Source organism: Elephantulus edwardii, unplaced genomic scaffold (assembly GCF_000299155.1).
Source record: "Elephantulus edwardii isolate Elephantulus edwardi_28Jun2011 unplaced genomic scaffold, EleEdw1.0 scaffold00070, whole genome shotgun sequence".
Lineage (NCBI taxonomy): Eukaryota > Metazoa > Chordata > Mammalia > Macroscelidea > Macroscelididae > Elephantulus > Elephantulus edwardii.
In genome coordinates this window covers 3,319,742-3,332,391 of record NW_006399820.1, presented here as the reverse complement: position 1 = coordinate 3,332,391, position 12,650 = coordinate 3,319,742, and the positions used below count along the sequence as shown (strand labels likewise).

Here is a 12,650-nt window from a genome sequence, read left to right as displayed (position 1 = left end):
AACCAAAACCTATCAATATACTGTCTATAAGAGGCACATCTGAAATATAAAGATTAAGACAGACTGAAAATCAAAAGGCAGTGGGGGAAGGGGGAGAGGGAAATGTTACATAACTGGCAACCAAATAAATAAATAAAAAGGAGAGGCAACATAAAATAGACTGATAAAATATATTTCAGAATAAAAACCAGCATAAAAAACAAAGAAGAATATAATAAACATTAAAGAATCAATAGAACAAGAGGTTACAACTTTCATTAATATTTACAGACTGAATGATAGAGCTGCAAAATTTAAAAAAAAGTTAACACATTTAAAGAGAGAAATAGATGACCCCATAATAATAACGGTATACTTCAACACACTACCGTGATTTAAATGACAGGACAACTAGAAATAAACTCAACAAAGATGCAGAACTAAACTATATAACTAACCATCTCAACTTCATAGACATATACACAGTACTCCAGCCAAAAAAAGCTCAGTACACCTTCTTCTCCAACATACACAGAACATTCTTCAAAAAAGACTATTTGCAAGTTCACAAAGTGACTCTTGATAAATTAAAAAAAAAATTAGAAAGCATTTTGCTGAGTAAAATATCTCAATCACATAAGGACAAATATTGCATAAGACCACAATTGTGAAAATAGGAAGATAAATGAAATGCATTTAAATGTTTAAAAGGGAAAGGAGAAAAGGGAGCAACAAAAGAGGAATGGGGATGAAGTAATAGGAAATGTTCAATGGGGGCTTGAAAAGAAGGGGTGATAATAGGCATAGAGCAATGGTAATTAATTATATAAAATATAATGTATGCCAATGATTGTATAAAGGACATGCATTAAAAATGTTATATATGAAATTATTATATGCAAATCAATAAAAACATTTTTAAAAAATAAAATACTACAAAGCATCTTCCTAGGCTCATTGCTATAAAACTAGAAAGCAGCAAGAGGATCAAGAAAAACCCATGCAATTGTATATTAAATAATACCTTGCTTAATACTCCATAAAGAAAGCAAAAGGTCATTACAAAGACCAGGGAGAAAAAAAAGACCAAATGGATGTTAGAAGAGACTCTGGAAACTGCACTAGAGCATTGAAAAGCCAAAACAAAGGGAAGAGATGCTGAAGTAAAAAAAAAAAAAAAAAGAAGAAGAAGAAGACCTCAAAGAGCTGTCTGAGAAGGTAAAGCAAAGTATTATAGTGGAATTTGCCAAAAGCTGGAGTTGGAAAATAAAAATGCAACTGCTCATCACAACAAGATAAAAATAAAAAATTGGGTTATTTACACAATTGAAACCCAATTGAAAAATGGGCACAGGATATGAACAGACACCTCACCAAAGAAGACATTCAGATGTCGAATACATGAAGAAATGTTCAAAATCCCTAGCTCTAAGAGAAATGCAAATCAAAACAACTATGAGATTTCATCTCACCCTGGTAAGAATAGCAAAATTCCACAGAGCAGCAAACAACAAATGCTGGCAAGGTTGTGGAGAAACTGGAACCTTTATTCACTGTTGGTAGGAGTGTAAAATGGTGCAACCACTATGGAAGACTGTATTGCGCTTTCTCAAAAAGTTGCAAATAGAAATGCCATTTGACCTGGCAATTCCACTACTGGGAATATATCCTAAAGAAACCATAACTGCCACCCAAGCAGATATGTGCACACCCATGTTTATTGTGGCTTTGTTCACAATAGCAGATAGCTATAAACAACCCAAATGCCCATCAACAAACGAATGGATAGAGAAGCTGTGGTGTATTCACACAATGGAATACTACACTGCACTGAAAAACAAGGAACTCATGAAATATTATACAAAATGGATAACCCTGGAGGATATTATGCTGTGTGAAATATCTCAATCACAAAAGGACAAATACTGCATGGTGCCACTGTTGTAAAACAGGACTGACATCAGGGTTGGGGGAAGACTGAGAAAGATGGGATAAATTATCTATACTGCATTAAAACAGAAGAGGGAGAGAACTGTTTAAAAGAGATATATGATTAAGTCTTATTGTCATGAGAGGAGTCCAGAATGAAGCCCCTGAGGTACTCACCAGTCTATGCCAGGAAATTTGGAAGACAGCTACCTGGTTAATTGACTGGAAGAGTTATATATTTGTTTCCATTCCCAAGAAGGTGATTCAACGTAATAAGGAAATTATTAAATAATATCATTCATAACACATGCAAGCAGAATATTGCTGAAGATAAATAAAAAAATGAATAAAACAGTATATTGACAGAGAACTTCCAAGAGTCCAATTGGATTTAGAAGAGACCATGGCACCAGGGATATTATTGCAGATGTCAGATGGTTCTTGGCTGAAAGCAAAGCATACCAGAACGATGTCAATTTGAGATTTATTGACCATGAAAAGACATTTGACTGTGTGGATCACAACAAATCATGGCTAAGAACCAGAATCCCAGAACACTTAATTATGCTCATATGAAACCTAGACCTAGACCAAGAAACTGTTCTCTGAACAGAGCAAGGGAACATTGTGTGGTTCAAAATCAAGAAAGGGAGTCAGAGCTGTATACTTGATCCACACCTATTCAATCTGTATGCAAAACAAATCATTTTAGAAGCTGGCATTTATAAATAAGAATGTGGCACCAGGATCAAATGAAGATTCATCAGCAACCTGCATTATGCAGATAACACAGCCTTGCTTGCTGAAAATGAGGAGGACTTAAAATACTCTCTAGAGAAGATCAAAGATTATAACCTTCAGCATGGATTATAGATCACATCAAGAAAACAAAAATCCTTACCATTGGGCCAATAGGTAACATCATGAAAATTGAAATTGTCACCTTTTTCATTTTGCTTAGATTCATAATCAACATCCTTGGTATCAAACAATACTTTGCATCGTGAAAGTCTTTTGTCAAGGATCTTTCCAAAGTACTGAAGATCAATGAGATCAGTTTATAAACTGAGTCTGATTTAAACTATGGTCTTTTCAATTATTTGCTATCATCTGAGAGTTGGATGATGAATAAAGATTATAGAAGAAGAATTGATGCTTTTGAGCTATGGTGTTGGAGAAGAATTCTGAATATCCTATGGACTGACAAAAGGATTTAAAGAAAAAATACTGTTTTGAAAAAGTGCAGCCCAAGTGCACCTTAGAGACAAGATCGAGGAACTTCCTCTCATATACTTACAGAATGTTGTTAGGAGTGGCCCTTCTTTGGAAAGGGGTATTATCTTGGAAAGGTAAATAGCAAAAATAGACCCTCACTGAGTTCAATTAACATTGCATCCTCTTCCGAAATAACTTGCCTTCAGAAAATCTATGAACTTGAGAAACAATGAAAGTCATGCAAGTGTTCAGGTCTTTCATTCATAGGGTCACTATAAGTCATCTACAACTCGACAGCACTTAACAACAACAATATTTACTGTAGCATGTTAACATAGCAAAGGTATAGAAAGAGTCCAAGTATCCAATAAGAAACAAATGGCTAGAGAAATGTTAATATATTCACACAGTGGAATATTTTGCAGCACTGAAAACAATTAAGAACTCATGAAACATGGATGAATCTGGAGAACATGATGCTGAATTAAATCACAAAAAGACACATACTGTGTAAGATCACTATTACAACAAACAAGAAAAAAGTTTACATATAGAGAGAATCAATCTAGTGAAGTTAGAGGTAGAGATAGTAGAAAATGGATAGGCAAAGATGATTTTATTGTAATCGATGATGTGTAGGGTAAGGTAGAATTAATTGACAGACATTATATATGTTGTAATCAATAACGTGGAATGTGAAACAGCCTAAGCATGAATGATTGACTAAACAAAAAAGAAAGCTAAAGAGAGGTTTACACACAAAAACAGTTTTGAAGAATTGACAGGGAAGGGAGGGAAAATCAAAGATTAACAGATGGATGAATAAGGTGCAGGGAAAGGCAAGGTACAGTGAGGATTTGATGAAATGTTGTAATAAATGACACTGAGTAATTGTAATGTTGTAAAACAAAACATATATGAATTATTGAATTAATTTTTTATAAAGTGGTAAGACTGCATTGTGTCAAAGGCTGGAAACCCTGTGGGGTACCAACTTTCAGATATTGCAAGACAATAGCATGAACAAATGATAGATAATAGACTAAAACAAAATTGTTGTTGTTATGTGCCGTTGAGTTGTTTGCGACTCATGGTGACTCTATGTACAACAGCCCTAAACCCTGCTCTATCCAGTGCCAATTGCTCTGCCTATGACAGGCCCATCCCAATTACCCCAGTCACTGAATCTATCCATCTCATAAAGGGTCTTCCCCTCTTACGCCATCCCTCCACCCTCCCAAGCATGATGTCCCTCTCCAAGGACCTGTCCCTCCTTGCAACATGCCCAAAATATGTCAGACAAAGCCCCTAAATCCTTGCCTCCAAGGAGTAGCTTGGTTTAACCCTTTCTAGGATGAATCTGTATGTTTTCTTGGCAGTCCATGGTACATTCAATACTCTTCTCCAGCACCACAGCTCAAAGGCATCCACTTTCCTTCTGTCCTCCCTAGTCATTGTCCAACTCTCTGATGCATAACAAGTGATAGCAAAGACCATGGCCTGTATCAGGCGCACCTTAGTCTCCATAGAGACACCATTCCTCTTGAGTACTTTAGAGAGGTCCCTAACAGCAGACTTTCCCATCGCAATAAGTCTTTTGATTTCCTGACTGCTGGTGCCAAGAGTGTTGATTGTGGAGCCGAGCAAACTGAAGCTGTGAACAATCTCAATCCCTTCGCCATCCATCCTGATGATATCAATTGATCCAGTGGTAAGAATCTTTGTCTTCTTGACATTGAGCCTCAGTCCATACTGAAGGCTGCAGTCCTTGACCCTCTGGAGCAAGTGCATGAGGTCCTCCTCGGTTTCAGAAAGCAGGGTTGTGTTATCTGCATAACACAGATTGTTAATAGATCTTCCACAATCCTGATGCCACACTTCTCCTCATAGAGCCCAGCCTCCCAGATAATCTGCTCTGCATACAGGTTGAAAAGGTATGGAGACAGGACACATCCCTGGCGTACACCCTTCCCAATTTTGAACCAAATAGATTGAAAAATAATCTGGATGTCACTCCTGCTTCCAATAAAAAATATTGGGAAAATGCAAAAGCTTAGTTGTCTGGGATCATAATCACAAGGATGCCATTGTTTTTATGTGCGACCAAGTCTACTTCACACAAACCTATGATCAATGGCTCTAAAACCTTGTCCCAGCCTGAGCCAACCTCACCATCTCTGGCACACCTAGTTCTATTGCCATAGTCACTCTACCTATCCATCTCATCCAGAGTCTTCCCAGCATGTTGTTTTTCTTCAAGGACTGGTTTCTCCTGAAAACATGACCAAAGTTTATGAGACAGAGCTTCAAAATTCTTTCCTTCAGGAAGCAACTTATTTTCACCCTCTCTAGGAGTAGGTTTCATTTTCTTGTCAGTCCATGATGTGTGCTATACTCTTCTCCATCACCACAATTCAAAGGCATCCATACTTCTTCTGTCATGCTTATTAATTTTCCAGCTCTTAGAGGCACGGTTAGCAATTGAGAAGACCATGGCCTGGATCAGGCACAGTTTAGTCTCTAGACTGACACCATTGCTCTTTAGCACTCTGGAGAGGTCCTTGATGCAGAATTTCAGAATGCAACTCATTTTCTTATGTCCTGACTGCTGGTGTCAAACGTATTAATTGTGGATCCAAGCAAGATGAAATCTAACAACCACAATTTTTTCTTCATTTACCATAATGCCTATTGGGCCAGTGGTAAAGATCTTTGTCTTCTTCATGTCGAGATGCAATCCATATTGAAAACTACTGCCCTTAATATTCTCCAGCAAATTACAGGGATATGTAGCTAGCCTCAAATTACATTGGCCCATCACTATAGTTAAAGAATGAGATAAAGGCTGATGACTCAAAAAATGGTTGACAGGATGACCCAGTGTGCTGGATGTCTTCTTTTGTTCCTTCCTGTCCTCCTTGTGCTGTTCTCTACCTCCAGAAAAGCTTCCTTGCTTCAACTAGTCTCTTTGTCCTCTGTCATTGGTGTACTGATTCTGGCCAATAAGAAGAAACAGCAGAAGAACAGAAGGAGGAAGGAGACAGCGACAGTTTATTTATTCCTCACAAGCTTCCCTTTGTAGAGTCACAGCAGGCTGGCTGTGCCCCTTGACTGAAGGTTCAACTCCTATCAAATGGCCCCTCCACACAGTTCTCTGCATTTCAATAACTACAGTCCCTCTTCAAACCCTATAAAGCTCAATGGTGGTCCTGCATTACTGTTCCACTACTGCACTCGATGGTATCTAACAACTGTGCTATCCTATGTGAGTTACTTTCCGCTTTCCTGTACTTCTGCAAATTATCTCTTTGTGAAAAAATAAAAAACAAAACAAAAAACAACCAAAAACTCCACCACCAACCCAACTCACTGCCATTGAGTTGGAACCAATGGGTTTCTGGGACTAAAAATTGCTTGAAAACAGATTGCCCATCTTTCTCCCACAGAGTTTGTGGGTCTGAACAACCACAGAGATACAATCTTTGGGTTAACAGCACAACTTCCTACAGACTAGGCCACCATGATACAGTGTAAGTATTACCTCCTGAGTGTTGTTGTAGTTAAAATGGTACAATGTATAGCTCAAATACTGTTAATATTACTTTGGTGTTTATAACTCTTGACAAAGTGCTTCTCAAAAATGCCAAAAAACAATCCAACAAAGAGTAGAGGCAGGCATTACTGCCCTATTTAAATAATAAATAAATGGAAACATACTTGCTGTTAAGTCAACTCTGGCTCACAGATATTACATGTGCTTCATAGATCAGCCAAGCACTTTAAGCATTTTCATCAATACTATTTGGCTAATACAGAAACCAAGAGTGAGCATGCAAGTAATTTTTCCAAGGCCCCATGTTAACAGACAATATAGCAGGAAGGAAGACACCAAAACTGAAATCTTTCCAACTTTTGCAAAATTTTTCTCTTATGTCAGGAGGCAGCAAAGCAAGTAAAATGTTTGGGATGGTTTTCATCAAAACAATACTTAAGATTTTCAGAAATGTGCATGCTTGAATTAAGCAAGTTTTTTAATAAATAGATTACTTACATATAATAAAACTTTGACTGAAACAGTGATAAATATACTATGTAATTATATTACAATGGCCATAAGTTATAAAACTCATGGCCATTCATATTAACCACATAAAGGTAATATTACTTGGTCTACAAACCTTTGTCTATTTTGTCTTACCTCCTTTACAAATATCGGGGTAAAAAGAATCAGGAAACACAGTTCCAGCCTGATATGCATCTTGGTGTTCAAGTAACAGCTGAGGAGAAAAACAGATTAAAAGGCTTGTCAACAGCCTGGGACATACAAATACAATCTATGTTCCACCATGCAGTCCTAGAATTCTGAGAGGCAAGAGAGTAGAATTAGGAATGGAAGGAAAAATACAAAAGAGAGAACAGGAAACAGGAAGAAAGAAGAATGAAAAAAGAAAGACTTCTTGTTGTTGTTAATGTGCCATCAAGTCACTTGAGACTCAGTGACCCTATACAAAACAGCTTTGAACCCTGCTCTGTCCTGTGCCAATCTTGTCTCTGACACATCTACCCTCATTACGCTAGTCACTGAATCAATCCCTTTCATTGAGGGTCTTCCTCTCTTGCGCTTTCCCTTCATGCTTCCAAGCACAATGTCCCTTTCCAAGGACTGGCCCCTCCTTGTAACATGCACAAAGTAAATCAGACGAACCTTCAGAATCCTTGCCTCCAAGGAGCAGTCTGATTTCACCCTCTCTAGGATGAACCTGTTTGTTCTAGCAGTCCATGGTAAAAGGCATCAATTTTTTTTTTCATTATCCAACTTTCTGATGCATAACAAATAACTGAAAAGACTATGTCCTGGATCAGGCACACATTAGTCTCAAAATTGGTATCATTGCTCTTCAGTACTCTGGAATAGGTCCCAGACAGTAGACTTTCCCAGTGCAATTCCTCTTTTAATTTCCTGACTGCTGATAACCTAGAGTGTTGATTGTGGAGCCAAACAAAATAAAGCTGTTAATAACCTCAATCTCTTCACTGTCTATCATGATGCTAATAAAAACCCAGGTATACTCCAAGATGATAATTTACAATATAAAACTTCAATTCCTTCCCAACAAATGCAAATAAACTAATTGAGTAGCAAAATTTACCTACTCAAATTTCACCTATTATTTTCTCTATTCACTAAAGCCATATTTCCCTAAGATAATTTTTTTGCTGACCAGAATTGAGTTTTTATAAGATTTTCATTAATCCTTATTAAGATGAGAGAGAAAAAAAAACCTTGATACTTATGTCAGTTTATAGTCATTATTTGCATAAGAGAGCTTTCACATAAGGGAAATTTGGTCTCCTAATGGGTAAGGAGTTGTGTTGGCAACCAAAAGGCAGGTGGTTCAAATCTACCAGATGCTCCTCAGGAAGAAGATAGGCAATCCTGTCTTCTATGATTTACAGTTTCAGGAAACTTGCTGAAGTTCAGCTATGAGCCACTTCTGACTCAGTGGTACATCAGCAAACAACATTTGCATTTAAGTGTAGAATTAGATTTTAATAAAGTTTTTTCTTGTCTCTTTAAAAACTGCAACATCTAATGGTGGAGGGTTTCTTTTAAATGCTCCTCCTTGGTAGATGAGCCTATCAACTCCATTGGAGTCCTCTTGAGATGTGCCCAGCTGAATGCTAACCAGTTGTTCACCCAGTTGCATCACATGGTAACCTCTTGTGTTAGAGTATCACTGACGTGTTGTTGTTGATTGCCTTCGAGTCAAGCATGACTCATAGTAAACTTATGAACAAGAGGCCTGAAGTCCCTCTGCAACTATTGACATTTATCAAAGTTCACAGAGTTTCTGGAGGCATGCTATGTAGGAAGTAGACGCCACCCCTGCTTCCAAACCTGTCATACGTGACTGATTTTTCAGAAGTAGGTCTTTCTTCTGAGAAACTCCTGAGTGGATTCAAATTTTTATTAGTAGTCCAATGGGTTAATCATTTGTATCATCCAAGGATTACATGCTGGAGGTCAGGAAACAAAAGACATTTCCACAACTCTCTTATAGCTTATGGCCCAATTTTGGCTTTTCACCACAGATTCCCCTTCTACTTGTTTTGCTTTTTCAATTACCATAGTTGTTGTTATCATTGTTATTGTGTACCATCTACCATCTAGTTGGAATCAACCTACATCTGATCCTCTACAGGTTTTCAGAGGCAGTTAGCTACAGAAGAGGAGATTGCCCATCTTCTTTTGCCCATCCAGCACCTGCTGGATTTGAACTGAGTACCTTTGGCATTGCAGCATAGCTTTAGTTAGCTTAGACAGTTTGGTTTTTCTGTAAAAGTGGCAATAAAGGTCCCACCTATTTTGGAGCTAGACAGAAGTGACAAGGCTTGGTTTCTTAATTCACAAACTATGTGTGAAACAATTAAATGTTCAACTAGTAAATGGGGCTTCAATTATTGTGGAAGATCTTCCTAAATGCTTAGGCCAGAGCCTGCCTGTCCAGTTATAAGATTATAAACAGATGTTTCAAAGCCTTTCGCTCCTTAAGTTAACCAGAGTTGTTGTTGTTAGGTCCACTCAAGACAAACACAACCCATAGCGACTCTATAAACAACAGATCTGAGCCCTGTCCTATTCTGTGCCATCCTCATACTTCCTGACACAGTAGAGCCCATTGAGGCAGTCACTGTGTAAACGTAACTGATTGAGGGTCTTCTCCTTCACCAACCCCTTGCCTTCCTGAGTATCATGCCCCTCTCCAAGGATCAGCTACTCCAAATAACATGCCCAAAGTTTCTGAGATGAGGCTTCATCATTTTTGCCTTCAAGGAGCACTCTTACTGTACTTTGTTCAAGATGTATTTGTTTCGGGTTTGTTTTTTTTTTTTTTTGTAGTCCATTGGATGTTCAATACTCTTCTCCAACACCATTAAAGGCATCAATTCTTCTGTCATCCTTATTCATTTTCCAGCTCTCAGATGGATAGCAAATGATCAGAAAGACCATGGCCTGAATCAGACACACCTCTGTGCTCAAACTGACATCACTGCTCCTCAATAATTTGCAGAGGTCACTAAGTGCAGACATTCTCAGTGCAATTGTTGTTGTTATGTGTCATTGAGTAGCCTGAGAGTCATAATTATACTATGTACAACATAAAACCTGCCTTGTCCTGTGCCAATCTCACTGGCTCTGACACACCTATACCCATTGCCCTAGTTACTGTATCAATTCATCTAATCTTGGGTCTACCTATCCTGTGCTGTCCCCCCACCTAACTCCAAACTCCAAAGACCAGCCACTCCTGGCCACATACCCAAAGTATATAAGAAAGAGCTTCAACATCCTAGCCTCCAAGGATAAATTTGGTTTCACCCTCTCCAAGAAAGACCTATTTATTTTCTTGGTGGCCCGTGGTATATTTGAGAATTTTCTCCAACACCACAACTTGAAGGCAGCAATTCTTCTGTCATCCTCATTCACTGTCCAACTCTCTGATGCATGGCAAGTAATTGTTAATACACTGGCTTGGATCAGGCACACCTTAGTCTCTAGAGTGACATTGTTGCATCTCAGTACTCAGGAAAGGTCTCTGACAGCAGATTTTCCTAGTGCAATTCGTCTTTTGATTGCCTGACTACTGGTCAAAGAGTGTTGCTGAAATTGTTAACAGCCTCAATCTTGTCTCCATCTACCTTGGTGCTGCTGATCGGCCCAGTGGTGAGAGTCATTGTCTTCTTGATGTTGAGCTTCAATCTTTATTAAAGACTACAGTCCTTGATCTTCTGCAGCAAGCACTTCAGGTCCTCCTCAGTTTCAGCAAGCAAGGTTGTGTCATCTGCATAACGTAGGTTGTTGAAGAGTCTTCCTCCAATACTGATGTCACATCCCTCTCATAAAGCCCAGCTTCCCAAATGATCTGTTCTGCATAGAGTTTGAAAAAGTATGGAGACAGGACACATATCTGACGCACTTCTTTCCTGATTTTGAACCTTGTAGTGTTTTCCTTACTCTGTTCTGAGAACTGCTTCTTGATCTAAGTATAGGTTTCACATGAGCACAATCAAGTGTTCTGAGATTCCCATTCTCGGGGTTAGCCACCATTTGTTGTGATTCAGTCAAGCGCTTTTGCATAGTCAATGAAACACAGACATTCCTCTGGTACTCTTTGCCTTCTGCCAAGATCCATCAGACATTAGCAATCTCAAGTGCCCAGCTTGTATTTCTGGTAGTTCTATGCCAATGTACATTCCAGTCATTTTTGGATAATCATCAGCAGGATTTTGCAAGCATGTGATATTAGTGATATTGTTTAATAATTTCCACACTCTGTGGCATCACCTTTTTTTTAATGGAATAATGCAATAAATATGGATTTCTTCAAATCAGTTGACTAAGTAGTTGTTCTCCAGACTTCTTGGCAATCTGATGAGCACGTCCAGATTTTTAAACATGTCAACTGTTATTCCATCAATTCTTGGGGATTTATTCTTTTCCAAGTCTTTCAAAGCAACCTGAACAATCTCCTTCACCACTATTGCCTCTTGAATATATGTTGTTTCATTAAAAGCTTCTCTGTCAGCCAATTCTTTTTGGTACAGTGATTTTTGTATACTCCTTCCATATTCTTTTAATGCTTCTTTGATCATTCAGAATTCTGCCCACAGCATGGTTAATTATTGCAATGCAAAGCTTAAATCTGTTATTTAGTTCCTTCAGCTTAAGACATGCTGAGCACATTCAGCCTTTTTTATTTTCTGACTCCAGCTCCTTGCACATTTCATTACAATATTTTGCTTTGTCTTCCCAATCTGTCCTTTGACATATTCTATTCAGCTCTTTAACATCTTTAATTTTTCCCTTTGATTTGGCTTCTCAGTGCTCTAGTACAATAGTCAGTCTCTCTATCATTTATTTTAGTGTTTTCTTTTTCCTCCATCTTTTAATAATGACTTTTTGCATTATCCCTGGATGATTTTCTTAGTATATTCCCACAGCTCATCTGGTCTTCTTCATTCATTAATGTTCAAAATCTCAAACCTGCCTCAGACAAAAATCTTTCCCTGAAGTAGGAACATGGGATTTGAATTTATATTCTCCTAAACATGAAACAGACATCAGCTTGAGAGAACAATAGCAGTGTGAGGTGGTGGCTGCTGGGAGGGAAGTGTTGAAAGGGGTAGGAGGGAATGCAGGGAATGTAGTATGGAAAGACACATGCACCAGAGATGGGAGAGACATTGAATACATTGGTTATTTCTGTAAGGGGAAGTGTCTTTCATTCGCTCCTTTCATTAAAATGCTCTTTTTGGTAATATGAGCATTATAAACTAGGCCCAGCGCTGATAGTGGAACAGACAATCAACTACTCAAGTTCAAATAAAACCTAAAGATCAAATCATATCCACAGAAATCAAAATTTCATCTTGAGTCTATTTCAGTGCAATACATCTCCTGATTGCCTGACTAACAGTCCCAAGGGTGTTGACTGTGGATCCAAGTAAAATGAAGTTGACAGTTT

General features: G+C 38.2%; 1 protein-coding gene across 1 annotated transcript in view; it reads right to left on the bottom strand.

Annotated features, from left to right (window-relative positions):
• The window catches only part of GPLD1 (glycosylphosphatidylinositol specific phospholipase D1), a 98,463-nt gene that overhangs the window by 60,806 nt on the left and 25,007 nt on the right, over nucleotides 1-12,650 (bottom strand). Inside the window, exon 3 of the mRNA XM_006888650.1 lies at nucleotides 7,322-7,400. Coding sequence (XP_006888712.1) covers nucleotides 7,322-7,400 — 79 coding nt within the window. The remainder of the gene's footprint in view (nucleotides 1-7,321; nucleotides 7,401-12,650) is intronic.